This window comes from Oncorhynchus gorbuscha, linkage group LG21 (assembly GCF_021184085.1).
Source record: "Oncorhynchus gorbuscha isolate QuinsamMale2020 ecotype Even-year linkage group LG21, OgorEven_v1.0, whole genome shotgun sequence".
In the NCBI taxonomy this organism is placed as follows: Eukaryota; Metazoa; Chordata; class Actinopteri; order Salmoniformes; family Salmonidae; genus Oncorhynchus; species Oncorhynchus gorbuscha.
The window spans coordinates 3,910,586-3,928,643 of NC_060193.1; the positions used below are offsets into that span (position 1 = coordinate 3,910,586).

At 43.7% G+C, this 18,058-nt stretch overlaps 2 protein-coding genes across 4 annotated transcripts in view; both read left to right on the top strand.

Moving 5' to 3' along the window:
- The window catches only part of LOC124008728 (lecithin retinol acyltransferase-like), an 8,276-nt gene extending 8,112 nt beyond the window's left edge, over positions 1-164 (top strand). The window contains exon 5 of the mRNA XM_046320244.1: positions 1-164. This exon is cut by the window's left edge and continues 445 nt beyond it. The gene's annotated coding sequence lies outside the window, so the exon portion shown is untranslated.
- An 837-nt stretch (positions 165-1,001) lies between these two features.
- rbm46 (RNA binding motif protein 46) overlaps positions 1,002-18,058 on the top strand; it is a 34,103-nt gene continuing 17,046 nt past the window's right edge. For 2 of the 3 annotated variants that reach the window (XM_046319952.1, XM_046319954.1), the window contains exons 1-11: positions 1,002-1,136; positions 1,390-1,543; positions 3,275-3,319; positions 3,409-3,544; positions 3,645-3,748; positions 7,091-7,143; positions 8,012-8,141; positions 13,775-13,877; positions 15,481-15,562; positions 16,157-16,281; positions 16,532-16,665. In XM_046319952.1, coding sequence (XP_046175908.1) covers positions 1,399-1,543; positions 3,275-3,319; positions 3,409-3,544; positions 3,645-3,748; positions 7,091-7,143; positions 8,012-8,141; positions 13,775-13,877; positions 15,481-15,562; positions 16,157-16,281; positions 16,532-16,665 — 1,057 coding nt within the window. In that variant the 5' untranslated portion in view covers positions 1,002-1,136; positions 1,390-1,398. Of the gene's footprint in view, positions 1,137-1,377; positions 1,544-3,274; positions 3,320-3,408; positions 3,545-3,644; positions 3,749-7,090; positions 7,144-8,011; positions 8,142-13,774; positions 13,878-15,480; positions 15,563-16,156; positions 16,282-16,531; positions 16,666-18,058 lie in introns of all 3 variants that reach the window. The other variant, XM_046319953.1, reaches the window with a different exon arrangement.

Genomic DNA, 18,058 nt, shown 5'->3' on the forward strand with positions numbered 1-18,058 from the left:
AATTTACCACTGCTTCATAAGGCCTAGTAATGGTGCCAATACATGTGTTTACACCCTGTGTTTTATTTTAATTGATTAATTACATAAGTGTGAATGGTATACTATTTTGACCTGTATAACAGTGAATTATGTTACTATAAATAAAATAAAAAATTCAATGTGCACCGTTTTCTTTTTGTGATTATTTATTTTCAGACGGAAAAAAATAAGTATTAATTTACAGAAACGTGTATGGGATTTGGATGCGTTCATAAATCACTCTTGTCTGTCTACTCCGATTTCAGAACGCAGAATAATTTATGAATTTACAAACACGAAACACCAGGTGAATGTGACCGGTGTAATTAAGCGTCCGCACAAAGAAAACAACGTAATTAAATTATTTCCGCGCAGCACAGTTACAGTCACTAATTGCTCTAGATATCAAGGTGCACAAACACAGCCTAATCAACTCTGCTAGGGCGGGTAAAATGGTTAGAGTGGGCTGTTCTCTCATTTGTGTTTGAAAGTAGCAAGATGGCCCACTTTATACCGGTTAGTTTGGGTCAGCGTTGGGTCGGTAACCGAAAGGTTGCTGGATCGAATCCCCGTGCTGACAAGTTTTAAAAAATCTAGCGTTTATGCCTCTGACCAAGGCAGTTAACCCCACTTTTCCTCGAGTAAACCATCATTATAAATAAGAATTTGTTCTTATTAACTGGAATGCCTAATTAAATAAATTGATTCCTCATTCCTATATATATCACCTTCCTCATTCCTATATATATATATATATATATATATATATATTCAATTTATTTATATATTTCATATTAACTGACATGTCTAGTTAAATAAATAAAATACATTAAAAAAATGATTTTTACAAACGCTGCTTTGTAAAAACTGCTTCTCTAGAGTTCATTTACGAACACACCCCAATGAATCCCGCCGTTCGCAGCCGCAACGCACGCTGATTGGCTGGATGTGGATGATCGCGGTCGCCTATGGCAACTCGAGGAAGACCGGAGGCCTTTGATCGCCGACGAAACCGCAGTTCATCACCGTAGCGAATATATAAACACACATTTTTTGATCAAATCCACGTTTAATAAAAAAAAATAGTAATATCTATAATACATATATTTACGACTGAGGTAAGCAGCTTTTTTTGTTTGTTTGTTGTTGTTGCACTTTTATTAATTAATCATTGAACTGGATAATGAGAAAGTAAAGTTAGCTAGCTAACTAGCGTTAATTCCCGCCTAGCTAACGTTACAAAGGCCGCGGTTTATACCGATGTGTCTAATCTAGCTATTAATACCGTAACTAGCTAATATATATATATATATGTTGTCAACTTCATTCATCCACTGGACTATTTAACGGAATTGCCAGCCGTCCACACAGACCGACCATATGGACGGAGACGGCGGTAGTGTGACCGGGGACGACGGGAGGACGGAGAGCCCGAACGAGGCGGCGCTACTCGCGCTGATGGAGACCACCGGATACAGCATGGTACAGGAGAACGGACAGAGGAAGTTCGGTGGTCCGCCTCCAGGTGTGGGTTTAACGTTGTGTGTGTGTGTGTGTGTGTGTGTGTGTGTGTGTGTGTGTGTGTGTGTGTGTGTGTGTGTGTGTGTGTGTGTGTGTGTGTGTGTGTGTGTGTGTGTGACAGAGAGAGAGAGAGACTGTTCGTGTGCGTGTGTGTCTGTGTGTGTGTGTGTGTGTGTGTGTGTGTGTGACAGAGAGAGAGACTGTGTGTGTGTGTGTGTGTGTGTGTGTGTGTGTGTGTGTGTGTGTGTGTGTGTGTGTGTGTGTGTGTGTGTGTGTGTGTGTGTGTGTGTGTGTGTGTGTGTGTGTGTGTGTGTGTGTGACAGAGAGAGAGAGAGACAGTGTGTGTAAGTTAACAACTGTGGTTGAATTCAGCTAGTATGTCTGAGAGGAAGAGATAAAGACAGAGACAGAGAATTGAGAAAGAGACAGAGAGGAGGTAGTACCTATTGTGTGTGTGTGTGTGTAAGAGAGTACGGTTACATGCAATAACGCGACTCATGTGGATAGTCAGATTCATATAATAGTTTGATTAAAACCGTTGCATGCTTTTGCAAGAAGAACCATTTCGTCAAAAATATTCCTATTTACCTGGAATCATGTTATTTTTGGGAAGCATATTTCATTTTGAGTTTGTATGTGAAAACTACTAAGATGCATAAATTTACTCAGTTGTTCAGAACTCACTTCACTCACGCTAAGGAGGGAGGATCTCTCTGGCTAGTGTTAAGCGCATGCGCAGATCATATAATAATATATATTTATATTTTTAATACACAGCTGTCAGGCTCCATATCTACTGGCATTGAAGTGATGTAAACTCTGCACCTTCCTGTTAATAATAGTAATTAGATTATGAATGATTAATACAGGTTTGATGAACTTCAACGATTTCTCTCTCTCATCATCCTCTCTCTCTCTCTCTCATCATCCTCTCTCTCTCTCTCTCATTATCCTCTCTCCTCATTCCTCCTCTCTCTCATTATCCTCTCTCCCCATTCCTCCTCTCTCTCCTCATCCCTCCTCTCTCTCATCCTCTCTCCTCATTCCTCCTCTCCTCATCCTCTCTCTCCTCATCCCTCCCCTCTCATTATCCTCTCCCCATTCCTCCTCTCTCCTCATCTCTCATCCTCTCTCCTCATTCCTCCTCTCCTCATTCCTCTCTCCTCATCCCTCCTCTCTCATTATCCTCTCTCCTCATTCCTCCTCTCTCCTCATCCCTCCTCTCTCTCATTATCCCTCTCCTCATTCCTCCTCTCTCCTCATTATCCTCCTCATTCCTCCTCTCTCCTCATCCCTCCTCTCTCATTATCCTCTCTCCTCATTCATCCTCTCTCTCTCATCCTCTCTCCTCATTCTCTCCTCATCCCATCCTCTCTCTCATTATCCTCTCTCCTCATTCCTCCTCTCTCCTCATCCCTCCTCTCTCTCATTATCCTCTCCTCATTCCTCCTCTCTCCTCATCCCTCCCTCTCTCATTATCCTCTCTCCTCATTCCCTCTCCTCATCCCTCCTCTCCTCATTATCCTCTCCCTCATTCCTCTCTCCTCATTCCTCCTCTCTCTCCTCATCCCTCCTCTCTCTCTCTCTCTCATTATCCTCTCTCCTCATTCCTCCTCTCTCCTCATCCCTCCTCTCTCTCATTATCCTCTCTCCTCATTCCTCCTCTCTCTCCTCATTCCTCCTCTCTCTCTCCTCATCCTCTCTCTCTCTCCTTCCCTTTCCTCCTTATCCTCAGGTTGGGATGGCCCTCCTCCCCCACGAGGTTGTGAGGTGTTTGTAGGTAAGGAACCACATGTAATCTACTTCCACACACGTCAGTGTAAGAGTATAATGACGATAAGATAATCTTTGTGGGTGTGGTCTCTTAAGGTAAGATCCCCAGGGACATGTATGAGGATGAGTTGGTGCCCGTGTTTGAGAGAGCTGGGAGAATCTATGAGTTCAGACTGATGATGGAGTTTAGTGGAGAGAACCGGGGCTACGCTTTCGTCATGTACACTACCAGGTAGGGATGATCCACTATATCCCCCCTCTCTATCTCCATCTCTCTCTTCCCCTCCTCATCCCTCTCTCATCATTCTCCCCTCCTGTGTGTGTGATTACAGAGAGGCAGCGCAGAGATCCATCCATCTCCTAGACAACCATGAGATCAGACCAGGGAAGTTTATAGGAGTGTGTGTCAGTCTGGACAACTGTAGATTGTTCATAGGTAGGGATGACTTCAAACACTTCGTCACGACACACGTACGAATACATCTAATATTGTGATATTTTGACATTGACAATAAATCGTGAAGTGCAAGACGATATACTGTGATAGTCAAGACTATACTCTTATTTGAACTTCACAAATCAAAACTGTGCAGTTTCATCAGTTAGGCCATATCAAGATGTTAAATGGAGTCTAAATTTATTAACTAAGCCTTGTTTTTTTGTGTGTTGCCGTACTAACATTGTTTAATGAGAATGCGAATGTAAAATAAAAAAATAAAATAAAAATATCTAGTCATAAACTTCGCAAACCAATGATGTTCGGAAAAGCATATTCGAAGAAGAGGTCTGCCCAAATATCACCTAACCCTACAACTACACCATGAGATCAGATATCACCTAATCCTACAACTACACCATGAGATCAGATATCACCTAACCCTACAACTACACCATGAGATATCACCTAACCCTACAACTACACCATGAGATATCACCTAACCCTACAACTACACCATGAGATATCACCTATAACCCTACAACTACACCATGAGATATCACCTAACCCTACAACTACACCATGAGATCAGATATCACCTAACCCTACAACTACACCATGAGATATCACCTAACCCTACAACTACACCATGAGATCAGATATCACCTAACCCTACAACTACACCATGAGATATCACCTAACCCTACAACTACACCATGAGATCAGATATCACCTAACCCTACAACTACACCATGAGATCAGATATCACCTATAACCCTACAACTACACCACGAGATATCACTAACCCTACAACTACACCATGAGATCAGATATCACCTAACCCTACAACTACACCATGAGATATCACCTATAACCCTACAACTACACCATGAGATATCACCTAACCCTACAACTACACTATGAGATATCACCTATAACCCTACAACGACACCATGAGATATCACCTAACCCTACAACTACACCATGAGATATCACCTAACCCTACAACTACACCATGAGATCAGATATCACCTAACCCTACAACAACACCATGAGATATCACCTAACCCTACAACTACACCATGAGATATCACCTAACCCTACAACTACACCATGAGATATCACCTAACCCTACAACTACACCATGAGATATCATAATCACCATGAGATAACTAACCCTACAACTACACCATGAGATATCACCTAACCCTACAACTACAGCATGAGATCAGATATCATAACCCTACAACTACACCATGAGATATCACCTAACCCTACAACTACACCATGAGATCAGATATCACCTATAACCCTACAACTACACCATGAGATATCACCTAACCCTACAACTACACCATGAGATCAGATATCACCTAACCCTACAACTACACCATGAGATATCACCTATAACCCTACAACTACACCATGAGATATCACCTAACCCTACAACTACACCATGAGATCAGATATCACCTAACCCTACAACTACACCATGAGATATCACCTAACCCTACAACTACACCATGAGATATCACCTAACCCTACAACTACCAGATATCACCATGACAACTACACCATGAGATAACACCTAACCCTACAACTACACCATGAGATCAGATATCACCTAACCCTACAACTACACCATGAGATATCACCTAACCCTACAACTACACCCAGATATCACCTAACCCTACAACTACACCATGAGATATCACCTAACCCTACAACTACACCATGAGATCAGATATCACCTAACCCTACAACTACACCATGAGATCAGATATCACCTATAACCCTACAACTACACCATGAGATATCACCTAACCCTACAACTACACCATGAGATCAGATATCACCTAACCCTACAACTACACCATGAGATATCACCTATAACCCTACAACTACACCATGAGATATCACCTAACCCTACAACTACACCATGAGATATCACCTATAACCCTAACACCATGAGATATCACCTAACCCTACAACTACACCATGAGATATCACCTAACCCTACAACTACACCATGAGATCAGATATCACCTAACCCTACAACAACACCATGAGATATCACCTAACCCTACAACTACACCATGAGATATCACCTAACCCTACAACTACACCATGAGATATCACCTAACCCTACAACTACACCATGAGATATCACCTAACCCTACAACTACACCATGAGATATCACCTAACCCTACAACTACACCATGAGATATCACCTAACCCTACAACTACAGCATGAGATCAGATATCACCTAACCCTACAACTACACCATGAGATATCACCTAACCCTACAACTACACCATGAGATCAGATATCACCTATAACCCTACAACTACACCATGAGATATCACCTAACCCTACAACTACACCATGAGATCAGATATCACCTAACCCTACAACTACACCATGAGATATCACCTATAACCCTACAACTACACCATGAGATATCACCTAACCCTACAACGACACCATGAGATCAGATATCACCTAACCCTACAACTACACCATGAGATATCACCTAACCCTACAACTACACCATGAGATATCACCTAACCCTACAACTACACCATGAGATATCACCTAACCCTACAACTACACCATGAGATATCACCTAACCCTACAACTACACCATGAGATATCACCTAACCCTACAACTACACCATGAGATCAGATATCACCTAACCCTACAACTACACCATGAGATATCACCTAACCCTACAACTACACCATGAGATCAGATATCACCTAACCCTACAACTACACCATGAGATATCACCTAACCCTACAACTACACCATGAGATCAGATATCACCTAACCCTACAACTACACCATGAGATATCACCTAACCCTACAACTACACCATGAGATATCACCTAACCCTACAACTACACCATGAGATCAGATATCACCTAACCCTACAACTACACCATGAGATCAGATATCACCTAACCCTACAACTACACCATGAGATCAGATATCACCTATAACCCTACAACTACACCATGAGATATCACCTAACCCTACAACTACACCATGAGATATCACCTAACCCTACAACTACACCATGAGATCAGATATCACCTAACCCTACAACTACACCATGAGATCAGATATCACCTAACCCTACAACTACAGCATGAGATCAGACCAGGGAAGTTTATAGGAGTGTGTGTCAGTCTGGACAACTGTAGATTGTTCATAGGTAGGGATGACTTCAACACAATGTTGTCTGAACTCGTATGTCTATTTCAGCAATGGAAAATATCACAAAAAATGTGTTGTCTTAGATTTTAGACATTTACTAATGATAGGATTCTTTTACAGGGTCTATACCCAAAGACAAGACGAAGGAGGAAATACTAGTGGAGATGAGGAAGGTTAGTAGGCTGTCGTCTAACAGACATGAGGAGGGCTGACATCATGAGGAAGGTTAGTGTGCTGTCGTCTAACAGACATGAGGAGGGCTGACATCATGAGGAAGGTTAGTGTGCTGTCGTCTAGCAGACATGAGGAGGGCTGACATCATGAGGAAGGTTAGTGTGCTGTCGTCTAGCAGACATGAGGAAGGTTAGTGTGCTGTCGTCTAGCAGACATGAGGAAGGTTAGTGTGCTGTCGTCTAGCAGACATGAGGAGGGCTGACATCATGAGGAAGGTTAGTGTGCTGTCGTCTAGCAGACATGAGGAGGGCTGACATAATGAGGAAGGTTAGTGTGCTGTCGTCTAGCAGACATGAGGAAGGTTAGTGGGCTGTCGTCTAGCAGACATGAGGAAGGTTAGTGGGCTGTCGTCTAGCAGACATGAGGAAGGTTAGTGGGCTGTCGTCTAGCAGACATGAGGAAGGTTAGTGTGCTGTCGTCTAACAGACATGAGGAGGGCTGACATCATGAGGAAGGTTAGTGTGCTGTCGTCTAACAGACATGAGGAGGGCTGACATCATGAGGAAGGTTAGTGGGCTGTCGTCTAACAGACATGAGGAGGGCTGACATCATGAGGAAGGTTAGTAGGCTGTCGTCTAACAGGCATGAGGAGGGCCGACATCATGAGGAAGGTTAGTGTGCTGTCGTCTAGCAGACATGAGGAGGGCTGACATCACGAGGAAGGTTAGTGTGCTCACATGGTCTCGTAATGAGGTAGGGAATTTCCCCTTGTTCTAATGGTCAAGACGTTGGTTTCTCCTGTGGGAGACCAAGGTTCAGATTTATGCCCTTCGACACACTGTGTATCAATCGGTGTGTGTTGTCTAGGTGACAGAAGGAGTGGTAGACGTCATAGTTTACCCCAGCGCTACAGACAAGACTAAGAACAGAGGGTTTGCCTTCGTTGAGTACGACTCCCACAAAGCAGCTGCCATGGCACGGAGGAAACTAATACCAGGTACACACGCACACACCAATACACTTTTGATTGGATTTTACACACACACACACACACACACACACACACACACACACACACACACACACACACACACACACACACACACACACACACACACACACACACACACACACACACTCTACAAGTCTTACAAAGCAACCGCCATGGCACTAATGAAAGTCATACCAGGTGCACTTGTCCAGGGTTACAATATACATGTGTGTTGTTGGGGGACTAGAGTTGGGCTGTTGGGGGACTAAATCAAATCAAATCAAATCAAATTTTATTTGTCACATACACATGGTTAGCAGATGTTAATGCGAGTGTAGCGAAATGCTTGTGCTTCTAGTTCCGACAATGCAGTGATAACCAACAAGTAATCTAACTAACAATTCCAAAAAAAAAAACTACTGTATTATACACAGTGTAAGGGGATAAGGAACATGTACATAAGGATATATGAATGAGTGATGGTACAGAGCAGCATACAGTAGATGGTATCGAGTACAGTATATACATATGAGATGAGTGTGTAGGCAAAGTAAACAAAGTGGCATAGTTAAAGTGGCTAGTGATACATGTGTTACATAAGGATGCAGTCGATGTTGTAGAGTACAGTATATACATATGCATATGAGATGAATAATGTAGGGTAAGTAACATTATATAAGGTAGCATTGTTTAAAGTGGCTAGTGATATATATATATATATATATATATATATATATATATATATATATATATATATATTTACATAATTTCCCATCAATTCCCATTATTAAAGTGGCTGGAGTTGAGTCAGTGTCAGTGTGTTGGCAGCAGCCACTCAATGTTAGTGGTGGCTATTTAACAGTCTGATGGCCTTGAGATAGAAGCTGTTTTTCAGTCTCTCGGTCCCAGCTTTGATGCACCTGTACTGACCTCACCTTCTGGATGATAGCGGGGTGAACAGGCAGTGGTTCGGGTGGTTGATGTCCTTGATGATCTTTATGGCCTTTCTGTAACAACGGGTGGTGTAGGTGTCCTGGAGGGCAGGTAGTTTGCCCCCGGTGATACGTTGTGCAGTCCTCACTACCCTCTGGAGAGCCTACGGTTGAGGGCGGGCAGTTGCCGTACCAGGCGGTGATACAGCCCGCCAGGATGCTCTCGATTGTGCATCTGTAGAAGTTTTGAGTGCTTTTGGTGACAAGCCGAATTTTTCAGCCTCCTGAGGTTGAATAGGCGCTGCTGCGCCTTCTTCACGACGCTGTCAGTGTGAGTGGACCAATTCAGTTTGTCTGTGATGTGTATGCCGAGGAACTTAAAACTAGCTACCCTCTCCACTACTGTTCCATCGATGTGGATAGGGGGGTGTTCCCTCTGCTGTTTCCTGAAGTCCACAATCATCTCCTTAGTTTTGTTGACGTTGAGTGTGAGGTTATTTTCCTGACACCACACTCCAAGGGCCCTCACCTCCTCCCTGTAGGCCGTCTAGTCGTTGTTGGTAATCAAGCCTACCACTGTTGTGTCGTCCGCAAACTTGATGATTGAGTTGGAGGCGTGCGTGGCCACGCAGTCGTGGGTGAACAGGGAGTACAGGAGAGGGCTCAGAACGCACCCTTGTGGGTGGACTGGAGTTGGGCTGTTGGGGGACTAGAGGATTGGAATTGGGCTGTTGGGGGACTGGAGGACTGGAGTTGGGCTGTTGGGGGACTAGAGGACTGGAGTTGGGCTGTTGGGGGACTAGAGGACTGGAGTTGGGCTGTTGGGGGACTGGAGTTGGGCTGTTGGGGGACTAGAGTTGGGCTGTTGGGGGACTGGAGGACTGGAGTTGGGCTGTTGGGGGACTAGAGGATTGGAATTGGGCTGTTGGGGGACTAGAGGATTGGAGTTGGGCTGTTGGGGGACTAGAGGACTGGAGTTGGGCTGTTGGGGGACTAGAGGATTGGAATTGGGCTGTTGGGGGACTAGAGGACTGGAGTTGGGCTGTTGGGGGACTAGAGGATTGGAGTTGGGCTGTTGGGGGACTGGAGTTGGGCGGTTGGGGGACTGGAGTTGGGCTGTTGGGGGACTAGAGGACTGGAGTTGGGCTGTTGGGGGACTGGAGGACTGGAGTTGGGCTGTTGGGGGACTAGAGGATTGGAGTTGGGCTGTTGGGGGACTGGAGGACTGGAGTTGGGCTGTTGGGGGACTAGAGGACTGGAGTTGGGCTGTTGGGGGACTAGAGGACTGGAGTTGTGTTGTTGGGGAACCAGAGGACTGGAGTTGGGCTGTTGGGAGTTTAGTCAGTTATAGTAGTAGCAGTACCTCAGAGTTACTGTAGAGGGGGCTAAAACTAAACAATTGATATATATAAAAAAAATTGGTCACATACACATGGTTAGCAGATGTTAATGTGAGTGTAGCGAAATGCTTGTGCTTCTAGTTCCGACAATGCGGTAATAACCAACAAGTAATCTAGCTAACAATTCCACAACAACTACCTTATACACACAAGTGAAACCGCACCTCTTTAAGACACCTGAAACCCCACCTCTTTCAGGAATACCTAGGATAGGATAAAGTAATCCTTCTCACCCCCCCTCCCCTTAAAAGATTTAGATGCACTATTGTAAAGTGGCTGTTCCACTGGATGTCATAAGGTGAATGCACCAATTTGTAAGTCGCTCTGGATAAGAGCGTCTGCTAAATGACTTAAATGTAATGTAAATGTAAATGGATGAAGAATATGTACATAAAGATATATGAATGAGTGATGGTACAGAACGGCATACAGTAGATGGTATCGAGTACAGAATATACATATGAGATGAGTAATGTAGGGTATGTGAATATGATATAAAGTGCCATTGTTTAAAGTGGCTAGTGATACATTTATTAAAGTGGCCAGAGATTTGAGTCAGTATGTTGGCAGCAGCCACTCAATGTTAGTTAGTGATGGCTGTTTAACAGTCTGATGGCCTTGAGATAGAAGCTGTTTTTCAGTCTCTCGGTCCCAGCTTTGATGCACCTGTACTGACCTCGCCGTCTGTACGATAGCTGGGTGAACAGGCAGTGGCTCGGGTGGATGTTGTCCTTGATTATCTTTTTGGCCTTCCTGTGACAGCGGGTGATGTAGGTGTCATGGATAGATTTATAGGTGCCCTGGGAACTCCGTCGGTATCACGGAATCCAGACATTAAAACAGAATTCAACAATATTCAACAATATATTGAACTTAAATGCATTAATTTGCCCAAGTTTATCATACGACATGAACAGAAGACATCATTGATTTGTATTTTCCTTTGACTTTAAACGCGGCAACGTCACAGGATGCCACCTACCCAACAAGTCAGTTCATCACATTTCTACCCTGCTTAGAGCTGCACCGGTCCACTGTAAGTGCTGTTATTGTGAAGTAGAAACGTCTAGGAGAAACAACGGGTCAGCCGAGAAGTGGTAGGCCACACAAGCTCACAGAACGGGACCGGCGAGAGGGAATGCTCATGTCTGTGTGGTCGGTTTACCACTTTGTGTAGACGTGTTAGCGAGGATAGCTAAGACTGGCTAAGACGTTAGTGAGGATAGCTAAGACGGCTAAAACGTTAGCGAGGATAGTTAAGACGAAAGCGAGGATAGCTAAGACTGGCTAAGACGTTAGCGAGGATAGCTAAGACGTTAGCAAGGATAACTAAGACTGGCTAAGACGTTAGCGAGGATAGCTAAGACTGGCTAAGACGTTAGCGAGGATAACTAAGACTGGCTAAGACGTTAGCGAGGATAGCTAAGACGGCTAAAACGTTAGCGAGGATAACTAAGACTGGCTAAGACGTTAGCGAGGATAGCTAAGACGTTAGCGAGGATAACTAAGACTGGCTAAGACGTTAGCGAGGATAGCTAAGACGTTAGCGAGGATAGCTAAGACGTTAGCGAGGATAGCTAAGACATTAGCGAGGATGGCTAAGACTGGCTAAGACGTTAGCGAGGATAGCTAAGACGTTAGCGAGGATGCTGATGACAGCCGTCTTCTGGTAGATGCAAAGGTTTTCCAAAAACCTTCTCAATTAAATGTTCACAACAAAGTAGCCTAATACCTAACTGGCAGAATGATATCATGTTATAGTTTTTTTTTTATCAGTCCAGTGACCATTTGTTTTGCTCTTCAGTCACGACGGTCTCCGGCTGGCGAGCAGTTGAATTAAAGGGTACACCCGAAAATATAAGTTCCTTCCATTTTTCCCAGACCTCAAAAGACCTCAAAATGGGGTATCCTCATACGACATGAACAGAAGACATCATTGATTTGTATTTTCCTTTGACTTTAAACGCGGCAACGTCACAGGATGCCACCTACCCAACAAGTCAGTTCATCACATTTCTACCCTGCTTAGAGCTGCACCGGTCCACTGTAAGTGCTGTTATTGTGAAGTAGAAACGTCTAGGAGAAACAACGGGTCAGCCGCGAAGTGGTAGGCCACACAAGCTCACAGAACGGGACCGGCGAGAGGGAATGCTCATGTCTGTGTGGTCGGTTTACCACTTTGTGTAGACGTGTTAGCGAGGATAGCTAAGACTGGCTAAGACGTTAGCGAGGATAGCTAAGACTGGCTAAGACGTTAGCGAGGATAGCTAAGACGGCTAAGACGTTAGTGAGGATAGCTAAGACGGCTAAAACGTTAGCGAGGATAGTTAAGACGAAAGCGAGGATAGCTAAGACTGGCTAAGACGTTAGCGAGGATAGCTAAGACGTTAGCGAGGATAACTAAGACTGGCTAAGACGTTAGCGAGGATAGCTAAGACTGGCTAAGACGTTAGCGAGGATAGCTAAGACTGGCTAAGACGTTAGCGAGGATAGCTAAGACGGCTAAAACGTTAGCGAGGATAACTAAGACTGGCTAAGACGTTAGCGAGGATAGCTAAGACGTTAGCGAGGATAACTAAGACTGGCTAAGACGTTAGCGAGGATAGCTAAGACGTTAAGGATAGCTAAGACGTTAGCGAGGATAGCTAAGACTGGCTAAGACGTTAGCAAGGATAGCTAAGACGGCTAAGACGTTAGCGAGGATAGCTAAGACGGCTAAGACGTTAGCGAGGATAGCTAAGACGTTAGCGAGGATAGCTAAGACGTTAGCGAGGATAGCTAAGACTGGCTAAGACGTTAGCAAGGATAGCTAAGACGGCTAAGACGTTAGCGAGGATAGCTAAGACGTTAGCGAGGATAGCTAAGACGTTAGCGAGGATGCTGATGACAGCCGTCTTCTGGTAGATGCAAAGGTTTTCCAAAAACCTTCTCAATTAAATGTTCACAACAAAGTAGCCTAATACCTAACTGGCAGAATGATATCATGTTATTGTTTTTTTTTTTTATCAGTCCAGTGACCCATTTGTTTTGCTCTTCAGTCACGACGGTCTCCGGCTGGCGAGCAGTTGAATTAAAGGGTACACCCGAAAATATAAGTTCCTTCCATTTTTCCCAGACCTCAAAATGGGGTATCCTGATGTGGTTTAAGCATCCTAATGGACTTAGAACACCCATTTTTTTTTATGCTTTTCTATTTAGAAATGTTATGTTTTGAGAGCGAAATCTTGAAAACGTAGGAAAAAATTGTGACCTGATAAAACTAAATGGAGAAAACTGAATTTCTTTTTTTGGGGGGGGGTGTCTCCAGGTACGTTTCAGCTGTGGGGCCACACTATCCAGGTGGACTGGGCCGAACCAGAGAAGGATGTTGACGAGGAGACCATGCTACGTGTCAGAGTGCTCTACGTCAGGTGTGTGTGTGTGTGTGTGTGTGTGTGTGTGTGTGTGTGTGTGTGTGTGTGTGTGTGTGTGTGTGTGTGTGTGTGTGTGTGTGTGTGTGTGTGTGTGTGTGTGTGTGTGTGTGTGTGTGTGTGTGTGTGTGTGTGTGTGTGTGTGTGTGTGTGTGTGTGTGTGAATAACGGTCCTATTATGTATGTGTAACCGATAGCGACAGGCAATAAATGGCGGGTTGGAGCGTTGGGCCAGTAACTGAGCAGACAGGCAAAAAAAAAAAAAAATCTGTCATTTCTGCCTGCGAGCAAGGCAGTTAACCCACTGTTCCCCCGGGGCGTGGATGTCGTGGATGGTCGATTTAGGCCGATGATTCAGAAAGCTTTGGGTTAAATCCGGCAGACAACATTTCAGTTGAATGCGTTCAGATCTACAGCTGAATAGGTATATATATATATATCTCCCTTTCCCTCGTATTTACCCACGTAGTTATAAATGACTCTTGAAAGCGCGTCGCCTACGGCATGTTTGTTTGTCTGTAAGGATACGCTGTAGATTTGTAAATAGCAAACAGGAGAACTTCTCTGGAGATAGTTAAGAACGTTGAACTGACATTTTACGACCTGTAAAAGAATGTCGCTTCTGAAGCAGGAGTAACGTCCATGACGAGGCGACCAGAGCTGTCAATCAAATAATCTCGAGCTCCCTGCACACAGACCACTCTCTCCTCATATAGTTTGACTTGCCAAGACATTTAGTTGAAAGAAAACATCTTCCACATCTTCCACTTGATAGCGAGGGATTGAGAGAGAGAGAGAGGAGAGGGGCACAGTATAGGCAGGTCAGTCACCAGACAGAACCGTGCACTATGTCTATCTATCAGTATAGGCAGGTCAGTCACCAGACAGACAGAACCGTGCACTAGGTCTATCTATCAGTATAGGCAGGTCAGTAACCAGACAGACAGAACTATGCACTAGGTCTATCTATCAGTATAGGCAGGTCAGTCACCAGACAGACAGAACCGTGCACTAGGTCTATCTATCAGTATAGGCAGGTCAGTAACCAGACAGACAGAACTATGCACTAGGTCTATCTATCAGTATAGGCAGGTCAGTCACCAGACAGACAGAACCGTGTACTAGGTCTATCTATCAGTATAGGCAGGTCAGTCACCAGACGGAACCGTGTACTAGGTCTATCTATCAGTATAGGCAGGTCAGTCACCAGACAGACAGACAGAACCGTGCATTAGGTCAATCTATCAGCAATCAAAAGCTGTGTGTGTGTGTGTGTGTGTGTGTGTGTGTCTCCGTGTGTGTCTCCGTGCGTGTCTCCGTGTGTGTGTGTGTCTCCGTGTGTGTGTGTGTGTGTGTGTGTGTGTGTGTGTGTGTGTGTGTGTGTGTGTGTGTGTGTGTGTGTGTGTGTGTGTGTGTGTGTGTGTGTGTGTGTGTGTGTGTGTGTGTGTGTGTGTGTGTGTGTGTGTTTGTCCGTGGCCGTGTGTGTGTGTCTCCGTGTGTGTGTCTCCGTGTGTGTGTGTGTGGTGTGTGTGTGTGTGTTGGGAAAGGGGGGGAATCAACCCTGTTAATAACTTGTCAATAAAATAAACTCTTTTTTTTTTAGAAACCTGATGATGACTACTACTGAAGAGACACTGAGACAGGAGTTCTCTAGATTCAAACCTGGCACTGTGGAGAGAGTCAAGGTATTGGTGTCTGAGTGTTACTGCGGAATTCTTGAAAGTAATTTTATTCATCAATATTTGTGGCCTTATTTTGGTCTCGAAACTGCCTTAAATGGACCCGTTTTTATCAGTAGAATAAAGCCAGATACTGAGTTATCTTTGAAAAGGCCAATACAATCCTTCCCTTTGAGGGTGGATATATTGGGGTTGGGTTGAAAGCAATGTGGACTGCTAATTAAATTGGCAAAATATCAGTCCTCTCTTCCTCCTCTCTATACTCTTTTGAAAGGTCAAAATATCAGTCCTCTCTTCCTCCTGTCTATACTCTTTTGAAAGGCCAAAATTAGCTGACAATATCAGTGAACCAGTAAATTGCTCTGTCATCCTCTTGTGACGTGAAAACAAGAAGACACTTTTCTGTCTGTTTTCAATGTTTTCAATAGTATTTTTGTCTGTTTTCAATAGTATTTTTCTGTGTTTTCAATAGTATTTTTCTGTGTTTTCTTGAGTATTTTTCTGTGTTTTCAATAGTATTTTTCTGTCTGTTTTCTTGAGTATTTTTCTGTGTTTTCTGTTTCTGTCTGTTTTCAATAGTGTTTTTCTGTTCTCCTGTAGAAATTGACAGACTATGCGTTTGTCCACTACCACTCCCGTGAGGACGCAGTGACGGCTTTACACCTGATGAACGGAGCACTGATTGATGGAGCCACGATCGAGGTCACCCTCGCCAAGCCTGTCAGGTAAATCAAATCAAACTTGTATTTAAAATGCAACACACTTTTACAGTTAAAAACAGTCAAGTGTTAAAAAAACACAAACGGATGAAAGGGAGGCGAGTCAGCTATACCGAAGGGTTGCCTGTTCGACTCCCAGCACCAATGGGATGTGCCCTTGAGCAAGGCGGCACTTAACCCCCTAGAACTGCTCGGCTCCAACCCGTGTTTGTCTGTTTGTGTGAAAGTAGATAAAGTGATGTTCTTCCTCTTTCAGTAAAGAGGGCGGTCGGCGGTTCGGTAACCGTGGTTATGTCGGTAACAGTAACCTTGTGGGTCCCTACGGCGATGTGTCCTCCACCGGGAATTTTCTCTTCCAGGGACGTGAGGATGGAGGCATGATGGGAGGAGGTAAATAAACCCCAGACGATTGACCTTGAATGAACTGACCACTTACAGAGGACATTTTACTGATATATTAGTAGCCTTTACTAGAGAAATGTGAAGTTTGACCTTAAATAAGTCTGCTAATATGCGCAAATATCTACGGGACAATTGATAGCTACAAAATACATAGTAGCAGTAACAGTAGCAACAGTAACAGTAGTAGCAGAAGTAGTAGTGATGGTATTAGCAGTAGTAGTAGTAGTAATAGTAGCAACAGTAACAGTAGCAACAGTAGTAGTAGTAGTAGTAGTGATGGTATTAGCAGTAGTAGTAGTAGTAATAGTAGCAACAGTAACAGTAGCAACAGTAGTAGTAGTAATAGTAGCAACAGTAACAGTAGCAACAGTAGCAGTAGTAGCAGAAGTAGTAGTGATGGTATTAGCAGTAGTAGTAGTAGTAGCAACAGTAGTAGTAGTAATAGTAGTGGTAGTAGTAGCATCAGTACTAGTAGTAGTAGTAACAGTAGTAGTAGTAGTAGCAACAGTAGTAGTAGTAGCATCGGTAGTAGTAGTAGTAGTAGCAACAGTCGTAGTAGTAGCAACAGTAGTAGTAGTAGTAACAGTAGTAATAGTAGTGGTAGTAGTAGTAGCATCGGTAGTAGTAGTAGCATCAGTAGTAATAGTAGTGGCAGTAGTAGTAGTAGTAACAGCAGTAGTAACAGTAGTAGTAACAGCAGTAGTAGTAGTAGTAGCAACAGTAGTAGTAATAGTAGTAGCAGCAGTAGTAGTAGTAGTAACAGCAGTAGTAGTAGCAACAGTAGTAGTAGTAGTAGTAGTTGTAACAGTAGTAGTAGTAACAGTAGTAGTTGCAACAGTAGCAGTAGTAGTAGTAGCAACAGCAGTAGTAGTAGTAGCAACAGTTGTAGTTGTAGTAGTAGTAGTAGCAACAGTAGTAGTAGTAACAGCAGTAGTAGTAGCAACAGTAGTAGTAGTAATAGTAGTGGTAGTAGTAGCATCAGTACTAGTAGTAGTAGTAACAGTAGTAGTAGTAGTAGCAACAGTAGTAGTAGTAGCATCGGTAGTAGTAGTAGTAGCAACAGTCGTAGTAGTAGCAACAGTAGTAGTAGTAGTAACAGTAGTAGTTGTAGTAGTAGTAACAACAGTAGTAGTAGCAGTAACAGTAGTAGTTGTAGCAGTAGTAACAACAGTAGTAGTAGCAACAGCAGTAGTAGTAGTAGCAACAGTAGTAGTAACAGTAGTAACAGCAGTAGTAGTAGTAGTAGTAGCAACAGTAGTAGTAGCAACATAGTAGTAGCAGCAGTAGTAGTAGTAGTAACAGCAGTAGTAGTAGCAACAGTAGTAGTTGCAACAGTAGCAGTAGTAGTAGTAGCAACAGCAGTAGTAGTAGTAGTAGTAGT